Source organism: Paramormyrops kingsleyae, chromosome 20, assembly GCF_048594095.1.
Source record: "Paramormyrops kingsleyae isolate MSU_618 chromosome 20, PKINGS_0.4, whole genome shotgun sequence".
Lineage (NCBI taxonomy): Eukaryota > Metazoa > Chordata > Actinopteri > Osteoglossiformes > Mormyridae > Paramormyrops > Paramormyrops kingsleyae.
This window is the reverse complement of record NC_132816.1, coordinates 1,668,439-1,686,446: the sequence shown is the minus strand read 5'-3', so window position 1 is coordinate 1,686,446 and position 18,008 is coordinate 1,668,439. Positions and strand designations below refer to the sequence as shown.

The following is an 18,008-nucleotide window of genomic DNA, read 5'->3' as shown; positions in this document are numbered from 1 at the left end:
ATAAAAGTGTTAACTGTTAACCATCATCTGCACTTTTATGAAGCATGTCTCATCGTGCTGACAATCGCAACAATATTAAATAGTAATAGGTTTGCATGTGTCTTTCAGAGATACACTATATGAACAAAAGTATTGGGACACACGTCTTAATCACTGAATCCAGGTGTTTCACTCGAACCCAAAATCAAGCACCTAGCCATGTAGTGAGGTTTACAAACATTTGTGAAAGAATGGGCTGTTCCAAAAAGCTCAAGTATGGTACTGTCATAGGATGCCACCTTTGCAATAAATCAGTTCATGAAATTTCTTCCCTGCTAGATATTCCACTGCAAAAGTAGAAGCATTTAGGAACAACAGAAACTCAGCCATGAACTAGCAGGCCACGTAAAACAGCAGTGCGGGGGTCACTAAGAAACATAGTGCGTAAAAGTTGCCAATGCTCTGTTGACTCAATAACTGCAGAGTTCCAACCTTCCTCTGGCATTAACCCCAGCACAAAACTGTGGCCATTCATGGAATAGGCTTCCATGGCCAAGCAGCTGCATGCAACCTTCACTTCACCAAGCGCAGTGCCAAGTGTTGGATGGTGTGGAATAAAGCACACCACGACTGGGCCCTGGAGCAGTGGAAACATGTTCTGTGGAGTGACAAATCATGCTTCTCTGTCTAGCAGTCTGATGAAGGAGTCTGGATTTGGCAGATGCCAGTATGATTGCATTGTGTCAACTGTAAAGTTTGGTGGAGAAGGGATAATGGTATGGAGTTGTTTTTCAGGGGTTAGGCTAGATCCCTTGGTTCCCATGAGAGGACATTTTAATGCTTTAGTATACCAAGACATTTTGGACAATTCTATGCTTCTAACTTTGTGAGTAGTTTGGGGAAGGCCCTTTTCCGTTACAGCATGACTGTGCCCCAGGGCCCAAAGTAAGATTAATGAAGATATGGTTGGATGTGTTTGGTGTGGAAGAACTTGACTGGCCCGCACAGAGCCCTGACCTCAACCCCAATGGACTCCTTTGGGATGAACTAGAACGAAGATTACAAGCCAAGCTTTCATGCCCAACATCAGTGCCTGACCTCACAAATGCTCTTCTGGATGAATGGGCAAAAATTCCCACAGACACACTCCAAAATCTTGTGCAAAGCCTTCCCAGAAGAGTGGCAACTATTATAGCTGCCTATGGATTTAGAATATGATGTCGTAAATGTTCCTGTAGGTGTAACGGTGTCTGAGGATACCTCCTTCACAGGAACCACCCGAGCATGGCAGATATTCCTCAGATGCACATACGAAAACCTGACATTTGCAGAAGCTGCTGCTTTGTTGAGTGAGAATTAGAGGAGTGACACTTACGGTCAAAGCATGAATTTAAAAAACCTAAAGTGTGACACAAACTATTAAGAAACTTTGAAAAAAAACCAGCCAGAGAAATGAGTAAAAATATAATGGACCTCAAAATGGTGACACGTCTGAGCCGGCACTTGCCTCTTCCCAAAGAGCTTCAGGGCCATGAGGGAGAACATGAGCACACTGAACATAAACAAGAAGAAAACGTAGAGGACGTGGGGCAGGGCGTTCCTGATGCTCCGGAAGGCCCTGCGGAGCTACAGGACACGACAGGGTTAATGCTTCACAGGCCAGATCACGCGCCAGCAGTGACTCCGCAGCTTATAGCTGCCCCTCCCGGTGACTGACGCGTCCGTGATTACCTGCCGGCTCTCTGTGATGTTCACCAATAGCAAGGGTCTCAGAACCCTCGACCACCGGACACAGTAGAGATGCATCTCTGTCAGGATGCCATATATAATCATGTCCAACAACGTTAGCTGGAGCAGAGAAGAACAAGTTTTATAGCGCAAAGACAGGCAGCTACACAGTTCAAACACAAGACAGTAAATGACATGACTAGGCTACTTATCATTTATCTGGCATGTATATATTGTGAGCTAAGAGGAATCTACCCAGAATCCCTCTGGTGCATAAAAAGTAAATAAATGCAAAAAGATGTTTGCTGGTCTAAAGAGTAGGAATTTAATATACAGCCAACACTGTAAAAGCTGGAAAATTCCAAAAATCATATGTTCAGAAGCATGCATGAAATCTACATTGCAAAATTTGAAACATTCCGATATTTATACTTGGTTAAAAAAAAAAAAAAAAAACGTTGTGCCATGCTATCCATAAATATCCTTAAAAAAGCCATAGATCATTCACAGAATAGCTTATGGCTGTCAGAGGAACACACAGTCCAAAGGTAACTGTGGAATGCTGTCAAGCAGGTTAAGTGCATGTCACCTTAACTAGTCACTCAGAAGCTCCGTAGCAGGGAAGAATCTAGACAACAAAAAATCCCAATATCTTACATATGATAGATGGTTGACAGAAAAACACCCAAATTTGGCTGGCAGGAAAAAAACACCTAAAGAAATACAGTGATTGTGTTTTGAGAATGGAAAGAACACAAAGACTTACAAAGATGACGACGATGATGCAGATGTTTTTGGGGTCCTTCCAGAAGTTGGACCAAGGGATGACTTTAGCATAATGTATAAGCCGTGCAGTGAAAGCAACAAGGCAGGTGACCTCAATCACGAAGTTGGCCTGGGAACCAAAACCATGATGATTACATGAGTTCAAATGTCAAAGCCATTCCCCCATTACCCAGAAATCCTCAGCAGCTTCAGCATAAAATGTTCACTGTGTGGAGTTGAAAAATTACACTGATAAGTAAAATAGATAAAGACTCAGAAGTCCCTTATGGTCTTAGCTGACATGATGTGGTTTTGATACTGTAATTTAATACAGTAAATGGTCTTCCAAAATCATAAAAAATAACCTTTGGAGAGAGAGCTAGATATTAACCTTATTTAATCTGCCATTATTTAAACTAACATGCAGAGTAGCCCATGGAGGACAAGAAGGAGATGGCACTATTGAAAAATAAGAGAGACAACATGGGAGAGAGGGTAAGAGAGAGACATGAGACAGATCAACATAACTCAGCACAGTGACAACAGAAAGCAAGGATATTAAGCATAGCAACAAGTGTGCCTTTGTTTTGGATCCATAATAACGTTGTAAAGGGGTAACGGTATTTACCCATAAAGGGAAGGGGAAAATAGCCGGTTCTTCAAATATAGCCAAGGCCAGGTCCACAAAGATGAAGAAGAGAATTATTATCCTCATGCAACTGTGGATGTAGAACTTGTATAACCTACAAAGCACAACAGGCAAGAACTGAGTAAGGCTGATAGAACATGATCGCAAATACGGCTACTCGTCATCTGAAGTGTCCATCTTAACTTCCATATTCTGAATTGTGCTGATCCCAAAACATCCACCCCATGCAGGCTGCTCTTGGATGTCCCAGCTGCAGTGTCCCTTATTTGCATCAGAAACTCAGGGGTGAACAGGAGAAATATCCATCCTCTAACACTATTCTGTGATACAAACGTTATAATGCAGCCATGCTAGCTGTGCAAGGGAACTGATTAAGAGCCTGCAGGCAGCTGCCGTGTTTGCCACCACTTAAACCACATCTCTTGTCAATGGTCACTGATGCCAAAGCTGCATGTTCTGTTAACCAATTAGCTAGCAACAATCTTTTGACTCTACTTGCAAGCTATTATGTTTTTGAAATATCTGATTTTTTGAGGGGGGGGGGGTGCCAGAAACAACAAACTTGCCCATGAGAGTAGCGCCACGATGTGCCGATGCCAAGGATCAGAGAAGAATCTATTTATGACATCACCATGCCATGTGACTGTACTCCTGAAAGGACCACCGGTTTCATTCATGAGTGTTGCCTCATTACCTGATCCCTTGCGGTGAGGTACTGAAGCAGATGTTCCTGTTGTACTGGGCATCAGACACGTACACCGCGGCCAGCTCAATCTGCATTGACAGGGCGACGGGGAACAGGATGGAGAAAGATCACAGGCCTAAGTGTAAACCCAGGAAAGAAACCACAGCTGCTGTAGAGATCACACATCTGCCCTTGAGAGAGGAAGATGTGCATTATTACTTTGTGGTTTCTCTCTTAAAACCACAAAAGAGGAAGTGGTGAAACTTCAGCACTTGTCTGAGCTTGGAGACAGTACAATATCAAAAGCACACTGCTCATCCAGTTGGCGCCACTAATGAATCTGCACTGTGAAAGAAACACTCTTTTGAAGAAGCGCAGGTGTTGAGTCCAGCTCTCAGCTGTGTATTCGGACCTAGCTCCACGTCCATCTGACCCATAGTTCCAGTGAAAGGGTGAGTCCTGACTGAGATTACTTGATAAAAGCATGCACCAGTTATGGCCTGACCCATGATCAACCATCTGCCTGAACATGACATTAGATTAAACCAGGGGTCTCCAACTGTTCTCAAGTAAATACCAGGTACAGGTGTGTCTCATCAGAAGCCAGGTAATAGAAAACCTACTGGACAGTAGTTCTCCAGAGACCCCTGGTTTAAACCACAGCTAAAAACAGGTCTGCAGCTCAAAGAACTTGTCAGCTGTGAATCTTAAGTGACACTATGCAAAGTGGCCAAGAGTAACGTGTGACTCAAGGCAGCGTCTCATGAAGGAGGGCATGGACAGCCATGCAGGAAACAGAGCCACCCCTCCCAAGTCCAGAGGCACATGAAACCCACAGCAGGCTGCCAGATCAGCGTTTTCTGGGGGACCAGTATCTTGAAAAACGCATGAAGCGAAATGTTAACTACGCATAGAAATAAGCGTTACTATTTCCTAGGAGAAGGAGAACAGAACAGCGGAGAGAAAATGCATTGGTAGAATACTAAACCAAAATATAGTCTTGCGTTTCAAATCAGGAGTTCTTTTTGGATTTATGATGAACTAAGATTTTTTCGCAAGCTAAACAGTACATATACTATTTACAAATGCCCAAATACAATATTGCTGTCTTTTTAGGTCTTGATTTTCCACGTGATTTATAATACTTTCTGTGATCGAACCAGATAAACTTGCAAATCTCAGTGTCCCGTTTACTTCTGATTTCAGGTTTGTGTAAAATATATTACAGCCGGAAAAATGAATTTTAAATATTAGGCTAACGGAGTCTCTATAGCAATCCGGAGAGTAGCGTATTTAACAGAGCTCGAACAATGGCAAAGCGAAAACTATTCGGACAATCTAAAACAAAAAAAAAACAAAACAAAAAAAAAACACCAATTAACCATAAAATGAAAACCATACAAAAACCTCAAAGACAAAAGAACCCATCTACCTCCACCCCAAGTGTTTATGCATGTTTTGGCAAGTATTTCATTGCAGTAACAGGAAAAGGGGCATATTTTAAACACTACAGACATCAGTAGCCTAGGTATACTCATTATAAACTCTACAAGCACACATATAGCAAGCTTGTCATTCACCAAACGTCAGAAGCATATATCCTACTTCTATTTGTATTTAAGAGTCAAGTATAAACACATAGTTTTGGAATAACATAAAATACAGCAACACCATCAAACTATTAAAAATGTTTTCAGGAATTAGTTTTTTGGGGATAGAGTGACACCAAAAAGCTGCGATTGCAGTGATCAAAGAAACGTGAAGCGCAAAAGAAAAAAAAAACACACTTACGTTTCTGTTTTCGCCATTCTGCCGGTCCGACGAGGTTCCCCCGTTAACAGCATTTTGATCCGCCGCTACTATTTCGATCTTATTGCTATGTGACATGGCTTTTAATTATCCTTATTATCCTCTCAGAATTTAAGTCGAAACGTATCCTTGCATTCCCTTTAAATAGCACGAAGGAAATTCCTTACTTTGGCATGGGATGGCAGTTTTTGCTTTCCAGGCTGCGATCCAGTGTACGAGTTATCCAGTGAGTTATGTAATTAAAGCCAAAAAAATCACAAAACTCCAGCGCTAAGCATGATGCATTATCGGATACTGAGCCTTCGTAACAGAAATCATCATTTGACTTATTTATTTCTTTAAACCGTCATGTGACACAAAAATGTGGCGGAAACAGCAAAGGAACCAGAAAAAAAGAAACATTTCTAGGATCAGCAGTGAGTCCGGAGCGAACCACGTGACCAGTAAAGTTCCTTAAGGGATACTGTGGTGCGGAGATCTCTGGTCTGACGGTCAAAAAACACACGTCCACGTACATGATTTAACTTTACTATACAAAGAATATACATGTGTGATTATGACGTAAAGATATTTTATGAATAAGAAATGCAAGAACCACATTACCGCAGTAAAAATGTAAGATAATCTTTCTTACTTTATTAAACTGTATAAAAAATATTGCAATCTCTCCCGTTAATTGTTAGTTAAGCAATAACATACTAGGAGTTAGGTTTATCAACAGTTGTGGTTCGCTCGTAGGCACGAGGCCGCAGGCCGAGTATATGTTATCGCCTTTATACAACAGTTCATCGAGTAGCATTTACAAGATAACAGTAATAAGAGTATATTTTGTTTATTTAAACATTTACGGGCCTCTACAAAAAAGTTCCCGTAACATAAGCGAATGTGGGACGGGCTATCGCTCCAAACCTTCCGCATACCCGGAAAATTCACTATAACCGATAGTTTTCTGTGATATCGCCGGTGCCAGCAGTGAAACAACTAGCCAGCTTATTAGCGGAATAACGTACATTATAAATTAAAACCATGCCGCAGGTCTTATAAATAAAATATTGTGGCGCTCGAGTAACGAAGAGGTACAAAAGTAACGAAGAGATCATGAGGCGGACATCAAAGTTCAGTTATTAGCGGATTCTTTTTTTTTGCGTGATTCTATAAATGGTCAGCGGTAAAACAACGAGAGAGAATAAAGAATAAACTCACTTACACACAAACGGGGGACCCTTTAACAGACAAAAGTGGATACAAGCAGTAGAAATAGAGCGCAAGGAGTCATACTCTGAAAGTGTTTTTTTCTGGCTCGGCAGCTTATAAAACGTTAAATCCGAAACATTACAATAAATCCAACAAAAGGGAATATATATGAACCTATACTTCGCTCTCACTTCCGTCTATGTTAAATTTTGAAACCGGTGGAAATATTCTAAAAAGGCAACCAAGCGAGAATCAGCCCATCACCGGCTCCGTGTTGGTGTACATGAGGTATATATGTGTAACGGTTTTTAGGAACACCTATAAAGAGGACTGATACAGCTGATGTGAAATGTCCGAGTGCATTTATACTCTGATAACCGCGCTCACAGATGGCCTCTTGGTCGTACAGTAACTAACTGTTGTATAAATGCAGTTTATAAATAATATAGAGCAGCGACTTCGCAACTACATCCGTAAAAGAAGGAAGCTGCTTATTCTTACTTAATGTGATGGTTAACGAGTTAATCACTTTTGCGCATGAAGTTTATTATTTTATCATTTCATATAAATGTTTATATGTGTAATTTAGAGATTAAATTTTAAATAATGAACACGTGGCTTTTCAGTTGGCTGGGTTATTTCTGCCATACTAAAATTGGCAACCGTGGAAACAGGACGTCTAAGATGAGTACAATGAGATAGTTTTCATTTTTAAATTTTAAATGGTCTTCAAACTGATATAAACCTCACAGTGCGAAACTATTGATTTGCCATTACAACCATATAAAGCTGTAAGTGTGCGTACTGTATGTGAGTGAATTTCTGTCAGCGTGTGAGTGAATTTCTTTGTGAACGTGTGTGCGTGTATGCCTACATGTGGAGTTTGCATGCTCTCCACGAATAATGCTGTTTCCTCCACAAGATGTGCAGTTAGATTGTAACTGTGGGTCCTACGATGGACCAGCACACTATCCTTCACTCCTGCCTTCCGCCCTCTATGACCCTGATTAGGATAAGAGGTCGGAAATTGCATAGATGAATATAAGGAGAGGGAAACATACTAAATGTGTTCTGTCTCAGAGTTGATTGGAGAGTGGGCATGGCTACAAATGTAGCACCATCAGAAATGCACATATTTATAGGAATACCCTCAAATTGTTAAATGATGATAATTTAGGGTACTGCAGTATGATGACTCGGTGGGGAGCAGCATAGCCTGATACCTCTAGGGTTGAGTGTTCAGTCCCTGCCCCCGGCTCTGTGTGGTTGTGGGCTTTGCGTGTTCACACAAGTTTCCCCCTGCAGTTGAGAAAGTTTTGGTTAACTTGTACTGCCAACTTGTCTAATGCATGTCTTGTGATTGACTGGCATCCTACCCTGGGTGTCCCAGCTTTGTGCCCTGTGCTGCATGTGATAGGTTCCGACCACATTGGTAACCCTGTACTGAATGTGCAGTTATGGAAGATGAAACCATTTATAATAAATAAATAATCAATCTTAAAAACAAGGCATTTACCTTGTTTTGACCATTGGAGCATCTGAAGATACATATCATGTGGTCTCATTTCAACTTGAACTGGTATAATAATCCATGTGGTACCTTGGTTTTTAAGCATGAGGTAACTTGTACTGGAGAAGTGCGTGTCTCTCTTAACAGTAAATGGGATCCAACTGTGGAGCCTTGGGTGGAGAATAAGGGGATTGTACATGAACGGGAATCTGTAACAAGGTGATGTGTATGTTCAGGGCAGTTGTCCTCCAGCACTGCCTGCGGGGCCTGTTAAGGTCCGCCAGCAGAAGCACGCAAGCCTCCCTCCTTCCTGGTTTCTACCCACCATGGATTAAGCCCTGCCAGGGAAGATGGCAGCCATGTCTCCCTGACTCTTGGGGTTGATAGTTAGGAAATCAGTTACATGACTGCCCCCTACTGGGGAACAGCAGCTTCCCAACAGACTGTGACATCACAATGCAGTACTGTTTGTAGCATTATATTAAAATTCATTTTTAGCCTGGCTGTAACTGTTAGGTATGCTAAGCGATTTAGCCAGATGTTACCTTTGACTGTCCTTGTTATGGACTAATGTATAGTAAATGTGTACCCTATGGCAGACATTCGATTTTGGGATTTCCTGTCTGGGAGAATGTCAGTAGACAATGTTATGATGAGAATGGAGAGATTAGCTTAACACCAACACTGCACAGACAAAGGTGAAGTTATTGGAATGTAGCAGAAATATTCAGGTTAATAAGTGATGTGTAATGGGAGTGTGTAATGGTCCAGGGTGACACAGGGAGGTGCAGTTTTACGATCTACAGCTTCATTACAAGCGTACACATTCACTGTGTCGCTGCCTTTTGGAAAGAAACTTATTGCCAGTGTTGTGCATTGAAGCCCTACAGCAGTGCCGACATGGGTCACTCTTTGCCATTGTACTTTCCAGTGACGCAAGCATACACTCTGGTTCTTGTGCCTGATTCCCAGACAGTTTCCCCTTTGTGACTGCGATTCCCTGTAACTTTATTCTGAGGAATACATCTGACACCCCAGGTGCCATAGCAGAATTACCATGAGAGCTTTTCCAGATCAGGTTCAAATGAGGGTCATTGTTTAGACTCAGACTACAGTCCTACAGACTTTTGAATATGAACGACCCGGAAAATTATGGGCTTTTTTTAATATAAAAAGGGAAATATCAGGACAGCTTGTGTGTCAGTGAACTTCAATTCCAATTAAAAGGTCCACTTAACAATACCAGTGGATATGTACAATTTTGCCCATAATTTTTCCACATGTGAGCTGTGCTACACCTTCGACTGTGCAGAAATACAAAAAAATTAATTAAGTGTAAAAACATATAACTCATTTGCTGAGTATTCTTTCGGCTGATACCAAAAGTAGCATCACTACAAGAAACAATGTCAATAGAAAACAATTTTAATTACTTGTTTCAACTCAATGAATTGTAACACATGATTTTAACAGATTTTCAGTGTAAATCTCCTTTACAGTGGAAACAATTGTTTAAAAAATTTTAAATCCTACTGATTATTAAGTTATATTAATGCAAACAGAAATTACATTTCTATTAACAAAAACAGATATATACCATCTAGTGTATACAAGTGTTACTAAAATGACTAAATAGTGATAGATCACTTAATCTGCGAAATTCAAAAAAGTGCATCTGTGTCACTGAATGATCTGCTAATGATCTGACATATAGTTTCCTAGATTTGCAATTATCATACATTTTTATGTTTTACTTTTCTATTGATTTCTGATTTGATTGCATTACAAGGCACTTATAATTGCACTATTACATTTGCACTTTTCTATAATAGCTCAAACTACTTAAAGCTGGGCATACACTGTGCGAGTAGCGCTGAATTTCAGCTTGATTGTGGGTCGTATATCGTATAGTGCACAGGATGTAAGGAGCACCGATTCACCCCTCCCGACCAGGTCCCAACCGGCAATTGGATGATCGTGAGAAAATCAAACCTGTTTGAAATTTTGGTCGCCCGTAGTGGGGATATCGCACTATGGAAGTAGAGCCACGAGCCGACTAACTTCAACCTGAGTGGGTTGTCCTCACTGCGCACGTGCGAACACAGAACTGAAGTACTCAGAAATGAAATTAGATAGCCAATGTGCGCAAACTTGCCTGTTGCCAGAAACCGTATTGTAACAGAAAGCCTGTCCTTGGGGCTGATCGCCTTTCTTAGGTAGGTATCCCTCATTATGTCATGTGGACTTACCCTGTCCAGGAGGAAATTGAAGTCCTCCACAGACATTCTAAGAAGGTCCCGAAAACCCTTCATATCATCAATCTATTTACACAAAACTTATATTAATACAGCAAGGCAGTATAGGTGTTGAATGTTATTATAGCCAGTTGTCTGAAATTGATTGGCGGTGGGATCTTATGTGCTACAGACTAAACACAACATTGAGATTTAAGGACTGTGATAAATTGCACTTAAATAAACACAACATAACTGGCCTGAACGTTTGAACAAGCAAGAACAAGCAGGCATGTTATTGTTTGCATTACAAGTTCTGTGTAGGTATCAGGCTATCTGCAATGTAATTTATCTGTCGCTGCTTCCCTCCAGTTCTTGAAAAATGGACAGGCCGTATTGTCCACATCTCCCCAGCCATCTTCCTGTCCATACACGCCGGCGCCTCTTTTTGGATTTTTCTGCACACAAAATTGCACAAATGGCCAAAGCAGCACGTTTCGCTTTGGTGAGCATCGCCACTGATGCAGGTTCTTCTTCTGCTGCTTCTTTTTTGACATTTAGAGTTCCGGGTACAGCAGTCCGACGTGTTCATATTGCTGGTGTAGTGTGAGCAGTCAGGTCGCATCCGAGTATCGGACCGTATAGTGTGTGGACATAAATCGTGAGGTTTGCCTTTTCATCGCATGCGATATAGTCATACAATTTGAGCTGGGTGTTTACAAAATGACTGTAAAAATCATACAGTGTATGCCCAGCTTAAGACACAGTGTTTGGATCGACTGAAGTATCTTCACTATAATAATAATTTGCATTTGAACTGACCTTAAATATATCTACCCTTTTACATTCAGTGTAGTGAAAGTGTTACCAAAAACCATGCAGACTGCTGGAACTTTCACGGATGCGCTGGTTTGGTTTTAACACTATTGCTGTGTTTACCCACTTCTAACTGGCACCCAGAGCCCCTCACAATAAGCGAGGATGGGATGGATTGGTCCTGACAGAGGAGAAAGCACCGATGTGTGTGATGAGATTGGGCTCCAGGCTGTGTGCCCTCTCTCCCCCTATCGATCTCACGATGTGGTAAAGGACCGTGTCCTTCGCATTGCCCCTGAAGCAGAACACTTGGTCGAGGTACTCGGCAACCCTGAGAGAAGCGTTGCCAGGAAACAGCATGGCCGGAGTACAGCACTCAGTTGCCGGGGAGACGGCATACAGCTGAGGGGAGAGGCGGCGTGCTTCCAGGAGGTAGTGTCTCCCCAACAGCTCGACGGCAGCCATGACATACAGAGTGAGAAAGAGGAAATGGGCAGTGGAGAAGGAGAATGACAGAGCAGCACAGGCACTGAAGAACAGCAACAGAGCAGTGGCCCCAACCAGGCCCAAGCCCACCCATTCCAAAATCCGGTATGGTTCTGGGTTCCAGTATCGCTGTAGCCTCTCAGGATGATACAACTTAACGTACAACGTCTGTGAGGAGAACCGACGGGACAGCAAATCATTTATCACTGGAAAAAAGTCCACTGTTGGCAAAGCGTCATCCTCAAGGACTACAACATTTTTTGGCTGGATTAAGTTCCACCCTTTCCTCAGGCAAAAAACATAATCTCTTTTCTCCTTCTCGAATATGTTCAGGTATTTTCTTATATCCTCCAATTCTTCTAAGGACCTTCGAACAACTTGGACCTTTGTTTCCAGCAGTCTGGCATCCTCGTTTTCCTGGGGACTGCTTTCCACATCGCACACTAGCACCTGGACGCAGCCTGGCCTTTGACAAGCCGCTACCAGTGACACAAGCTGCTGCATTACTTGCAGCAAATAGTGGTACTCACCACCCTGGGACCGCAGAGTGGTCACCACCGTCACCAAGAGCTCTGGTTTCTCCTGATTGTCGCTGTTTACAAATCCCGCCGGCAGAGTGGAACCCTGGTCTTGCCAAAATTCCAAGGCTTCCTGCCCTCTCCTGTAACTCTCCTCCAGAGCCTCATCACTCATGGAGTTCAGGTACCAGGACTTAATGAAGTAATACGAGTAAAGCAACCTGTGGCAGGACAACGGCAGCAAAACAGCAAACGTAAGAAGGCAGAGGACAAAGCCCTGCCATACAGGACTGGAACATCGTGAGTGTCGGCTTGTCTGGACCTTCCGTCGAACAATTTGGAGAGAAAATTTGGAGAGGAGCCAAATCATTTTTACGTCTAGACGACTTTTCAGTTGTTGTGTTTATCCTTGTTTAAATGTTGTTGATTTGACAGTCCTTGGAGTAGTGATATGTTCCATTGTCAAAGTCTTTTGTTGCACAAAGTGCACCAAGAAGTCATCTGCAATGAGCATTCATTCATTTTCCCCTGGACTCAACAGATCCCTTGGCTCTAGTTCAGTTCTCAGATTTCCTCTGGACAATTTCTTAGTTGTACCTAATGAGAGAATTTAAATTATTCACACTGAACTTCAACATATCACACTAACACATTTCCATTACCTGAACTGAACAAAAGACATGGTATTGTTTTGCAATTAATATAACACATTGAACACATCACACATTTAAAGTAAAATGCTTTCATAAACATCTACAAGTACAAAAAGGCTAAAGTGGAAACTTTAAACTGACTGTAAGCTGCAGTGGGTAAATAAGAATATACATGTCTGCTAAACTTCAATTGGTTAACTTAACTTAAATTTTAAAATTATTATAGCCTGTGCAATTGTCAAAAGAAACAAGGGTAGTAAAGGTTAGCAAAGGGTTTAAAATGTCCTTTTGAAAAACGTGAAGTTCCAGTAACGCTCACAACAAACGTAAACCAGTGCTGGTTTAAATGTTAGAAATGACATTATTACTACCAGAAACGATGGGGAAGAAATCATAAGCTTATTTTGTTAAAACGTTTTAGTAAAGCTGCAGTAATATTACGTTGAAGTAGAATATACTTACGTATATAGTAGCCAAAACGTTAAAGATGTGCACGATTAAGGGTCACAGAAAACATATTTCTATAGACAGTAATTATACAGATAACGTGTTGGCGCAGACTCTATGTAATAACATGCAATTGGAAAAAATGTTAAAATAATTAATGCTTAGGCTATACTTTTTCATGTCTATGATATATAGCCTATACATTGAAACAGTAGTGAAAGGTGTCAGTTATGTAATGTTTTTGTCATGATGTGAATATGACTATTAAAATATCTTGTAACCATCTATTTTTGCTCAGAACCGCTTAACTCACGTGCCAAAAATAGGCGCCGCTGCTGCGAGGTGCGAGCCGCATGGTTTCACTGTCTGTTATTACGGGCGCCGAAATGAAGATCAACACTTCCCGCAGCCGCCACGCACATGCCACGCATCCGATGTGTTCCAGGTTTTATTGAGCAAGTTTTTTAAAAGCGACAAAAGTAACTTGCCGTAAAATGCCCACCCTGCGGTTTGCACTGATATTGCGTTTATGAAATATATTCAATAACTACGTAGTTCGTTCAGTGTTTTGATTGTAAACGGCATTACATTATAAAATCAAATGAGAATCAAATGAATGCATTTTCCAGCAGGTAGGCTGACATAAAAAAAAAATCTTTTTTTTCGCTATTTCAGATTATTATCCCAGAAATTTTTCTTAATTATGGAGAAAAAAAAAACAACATAGCTATAGATAGTGGTACCAAATGTTTTTTTCGTACTGAAAGCCAAGGCCTTGTTCATAGACTAGTAAACTGAGTTTAGTACTATAGCTTAGACTAATATATAAATAAAATGTTCTCGATCGGGGCTCACCGTTTATCATATAGTTTATCATCACCATATGGGTTATTGTGATATATTTCTTTAAAATGTGCCAAGACAATTTCTTATTTTTATAGTACTTTAGAAGGACGGAACTACTTCTTTTGCCCCTTCGAACGAAAAACAGCTGCACTCGCTTCCGACAGGGGCTGCATTTCACGGCAGGGTTGCCGAATCGGGCTCAGCACCACTATCTATAGCTATGTTATGTTTTACCCGCCATAATAGACATCTAGTCGTTGTTGGCAAAAAAAAAATGTAATAAAGGAGGAGAATAATAACCATCGACCATCGAAAAGATCAATCTCAGGTAATAAAAGAATCATCACATGGAGCCAAAGAAACTAAGTATATAAACGCTGGCATTAAAGGGAAAAATTAAAATGTAAAGTTGCGTAAGGGATAAAATGATATTATCATCCGTACCTTGATCCCATTAGGTATGTTGCTCCCCCTTCGTTACAATTCTATGACCGCTTTCACTTTTAGAAAATGCGCACGCATTTACCGTAAACCGTAGAAAAACGGGACATCATCATTAAGCGCACGCGAAAATGGCCAGTTTCTCCGAGCATCAGGAACCCCATACTAATCCTTACTTAATTCAAACTTTCGTGGGAGTCATGACATGCTACCCTTGTCCTCATTTAATATTTACAAGATACGTTAATATGTTAATCTCACCTGCTTGGCTTAAAATCTTGTCCGTTTAAGGCCCAATCCCAATTCTACCCCTTACCCCTACACTTACCCCTACCCCTCCGTTTGGCGCGTTCACGTGTAGGGGTAGGGGTGTCTCAATTCTCTTTTGATTGGAGGGGTAGGGGTAAGAGGAAGGGCTAGATAGCCCTCGAAACGAAGATTTTTCGTGACCTCACTTCAAACGAAGGGCTAAGAGAAATTTACAACATGGCTGCCCACTCGAGCATGCAGACCCATAAATGTTAAGTAATTTTTGCCATTAATAAGGATTTTTATGACATTTTTTCATTACATGTATATTACCATCAATCTTGTGTTTGTGTTTACGGTGATGTTCTGTAAAGAAACGTTTGAAAAAAAATCGCTAAAGTTTGCTTGCGGATAGCACTGATTAGGAAATATATTTTTATGTCATATAACGTTACCCGGTAACTGACTGCATGTTGTAACGCGTTGTTTTGTTTTGCTTACGGCCATATGTGTACATGTAAATGAACGGTGCTTACACTATTCGTACTTATTGCAACATGACAACATTTTTGTAAATTATATTCTGTATAGGGACAGCTGAGGAAACCCGAAGGCTCATACGTTTTCAAGGTGAAAACGAACATCTGTTTTTAAAGTCCAAATACGGCGCAAAAAAACTTTGGGAGTGAGTAATCTTTACATGCTACGATGCTGACGGCGACATCTTGGAATTTGTGATAAACGTCAGAGCATGTCCTCTGACGTAACGTTAGAAGGTAGTGACAATGGATGATGACGTATAACAGTGTAGTAGTGGTGTCCCATTTCTTAGGGGAAATTTTTTAACCCTACCCCTTTCCACTTCATTTCAAGGGGGAAGGGGTGAGGGGTAGGCAAAGGGGTAGAAAATAGAATTGGGATTGGGCCTAAGACAGTATAATAAACTGCTTTGCGCTTGTCTACTCACAAAGTGTACTGTCTTTATCAATATTTTTCAAACGTATTTTAGTATATATCCATTCATACATTTTCTATATAATCTTGCGCTGTGCAGGCTCGCGGGTTACTCCCTGCCTTGCACACCGTAGCTTCTGATATTTTAATATACATACATTTCTATTACATACATTAGCCTTCCCATATGGTGTCCCCAAGGTGAGTGAGATAACAAGCCATATTTGACAACACTACTGGTGGTAAATAAGGCCAGTAGAACCAATGCCCCAGCATAATCCGTTCCGTACAGTAGTCATTAAAGTTTAGATGGCTCCTTTAAAGGGGTTCTATCGCGCGACCGACACTGTTACAATTATAAAGTGGTGACAGTTACATTAAGGGTCACTTACAGCTGAAATGTCACTAAATTGAACCATATAAGAAATACAAAATATCTGTGCGGATAACAGATGAAGTGACTCAACTACCGCGGTGCCCACCGTAAAACCAGAGGCACTCTTCTTTGAATCCCTCCTGTATAGCATAAATGTAACAGATATTTTCCTGCGTGGTTTGTTAGAGTTTACGTGTTAGTTATGTTATTTTTCCTTTAGCTCTTATTATACTTTTTTTTTATTAAATATCTCAGTTACTAAATCACAATTTCAATGCAGTCATTTGGGTAAAATTAGTGGTCACTGAAATCTTTTAAATATTAAGTATATTTACATTATTTTAGGAGATACTTTTATTTTATCTAATTTTTCTGAAAGTGAGATCAGACACCCTTGCTCAAGCAACCAACAGCAGAAATGCTCTGCTCACCCTGGGATTTGAACTTATAACCTTCTGATTACAGACACAGCCTCCTAACCTGCTGATTCACACAGCCCCCTATTTTACATATATAGAATAGTATTGCATTGATCAAATCAGACATGCGGCTCCTTCGTGTTGAGAGAAGGTGAGGCGATTGCTGTTCTGGGCACATCCTGCTGGGCAGGGGCTCTAGGAAATTTCCAAGACACCCTGAGGGATTATATCTCCCGGTTGGCTTGGGAACTAGAGTCTATGGCTTTTCAAAGTGATGTCTGGTCTGACCTGCTTGGTACAATGCCACAATGACAGCAAACAGCAGGGAGAAGTTGAAATCAGGGCTGGACTGAAACTAAAAACCAACCCTTGACTTTTGCCCATATAGGCCCACCATGATGAATTTGTCAGAGTGACTGTCACCTGATACTAGAGCTGGGCGATATGGCAAAAAAAATTGACCGAGATCGATAATTATAAATATTATAGCTTCACAATGCTGTTCCATGTAATAATCAAAATAATAATGAAAATAACCCTATTCTGACAAATAGAATGAATACATTGAAATAAACAATATTAGTAAACAAATATTTATTTTCCAACAAAAGTTACTGTTTACAAAATTCCCTTAAAATTACAAAAGGTTATTGATTTTCAAGTATTCAAAGAAACATAGCTCAAATGAACAAAACCATATAATAATGTAACAATGTGCAAAACAGTATAATATTACAAATATGTTAAAGGGCAAACATAAGCTAAAGCAGGACAGAACTGACTGCAACAAGTATCTGCCTCTATTCTTGGTCTCTTAAACACTTTTTAAAATTCTGAAAAGTATCTAAACCAAACAAACAACACTTATTAAAAAAATGCCAAATCATGGTTAGATTTTTTGTCCGGCGCTGCAAAACGTCACCACGCCTCACCATGTCACAGGGTACAAAATCCTCGTGAGAGCAAGATGACTTAAGACAGACCGTGCAGCACAGCACTCTCAGCCGGCTGCACAAACTGGAACTGCCTGTCACGACAAAACTTTGCCCTTATTGGCTGAAGAATTTAGTTATACGCATGACGTTTGTATCCCCGGAATCTGCTATTTTTCCCGAATAGCACGTGAAGCAGTGAGAACTGGTTTTTAGTTAATTTACCTGGTAAAGTACAGTTTAAATAAATGCTCTAATAGTACACGTAAGTTAGTGGTTTATTTATTGTTAGTTACTGCAATGTCGCGCTGCTTTATT

General features: G+C 40.8%; 2 protein-coding genes across 4 annotated transcripts in view; both read right to left on the bottom strand.

The window, feature by feature from the left end:
• The window catches only part of tpcn3 (two pore segment channel 3), a 31,447-nt gene extending 24,353 nt beyond the window's left edge, over nucleotides 1–7,094 (bottom strand). Inside the window, exons 1-6 of the mRNA XM_023830415.2 lie at nucleotides 5,598–7,094; nucleotides 3,816–3,895; nucleotides 3,101–3,215; nucleotides 2,474–2,602; nucleotides 1,711–1,827; nucleotides 1,487–1,605 (exon numbers count right to left, since the gene is read on the bottom strand). Of these exons, the coding sequence (XP_023686183.1) occupies nucleotides 1,487–1,605; nucleotides 1,711–1,827; nucleotides 2,474–2,602; nucleotides 3,101–3,215; nucleotides 3,816–3,895; nucleotides 5,598–5,693 (656 nt within the window). The 5' untranslated portion in view covers nucleotides 5,694–7,094. The remainder of the gene's footprint in view (nucleotides 1–1,486; nucleotides 1,606–1,710; nucleotides 1,828–2,473; nucleotides 2,603–3,100; nucleotides 3,216–3,815; nucleotides 3,896–5,597) is intronic.
• A 2,632-nt stretch (nucleotides 7,095–9,726) lies between these two features.
• On the bottom strand, nucleotides 9,727–15,116 carry pgap4 (post-GPI attachment to proteins GalNAc transferase 4). Of its 3 annotated transcripts, none has more exons than XM_023830398.2 (2): nucleotides 15,022–15,116; nucleotides 9,727–12,970 (listed from the first exon to the last, which is right to left on the bottom strand). In XM_023830398.2, the coding sequence occupies exon 2, from the start codon at nucleotides 12,741–12,743 to the stop codon at nucleotides 11,520–11,522; it is 1,224 nt and encodes a 407-aa protein (XP_023686166.1). In that variant the 5' UTR covers nucleotides 12,744–12,970; nucleotides 15,022–15,116; the 3' UTR covers nucleotides 9,727–11,519. The 3 variants fall into 3 exon arrangements, with proteins under 3 accessions (XP_023686166.1, XP_023686165.1, XP_023686167.1); XM_023830397.2 differs by lacking the exon at nucleotides 15,022–15,116 and adding an exon at nucleotides 14,764–14,978; XM_023830399.2 differs by lacking the exon at nucleotides 15,022–15,116 and adding an exon at nucleotides 13,787–14,757.
• Nucleotides 15,117–18,008: the final 2,892 nt, after the last annotated feature.

Coding starts and splice junctions, on each gene's coding strand:
- pgap4 (XM_023830398.2), bottom strand. CDS start 12,743: ATGATTTGGCTCCTCTCCAAATTTTCTCTCCAAATTGTTCGACGGAAG.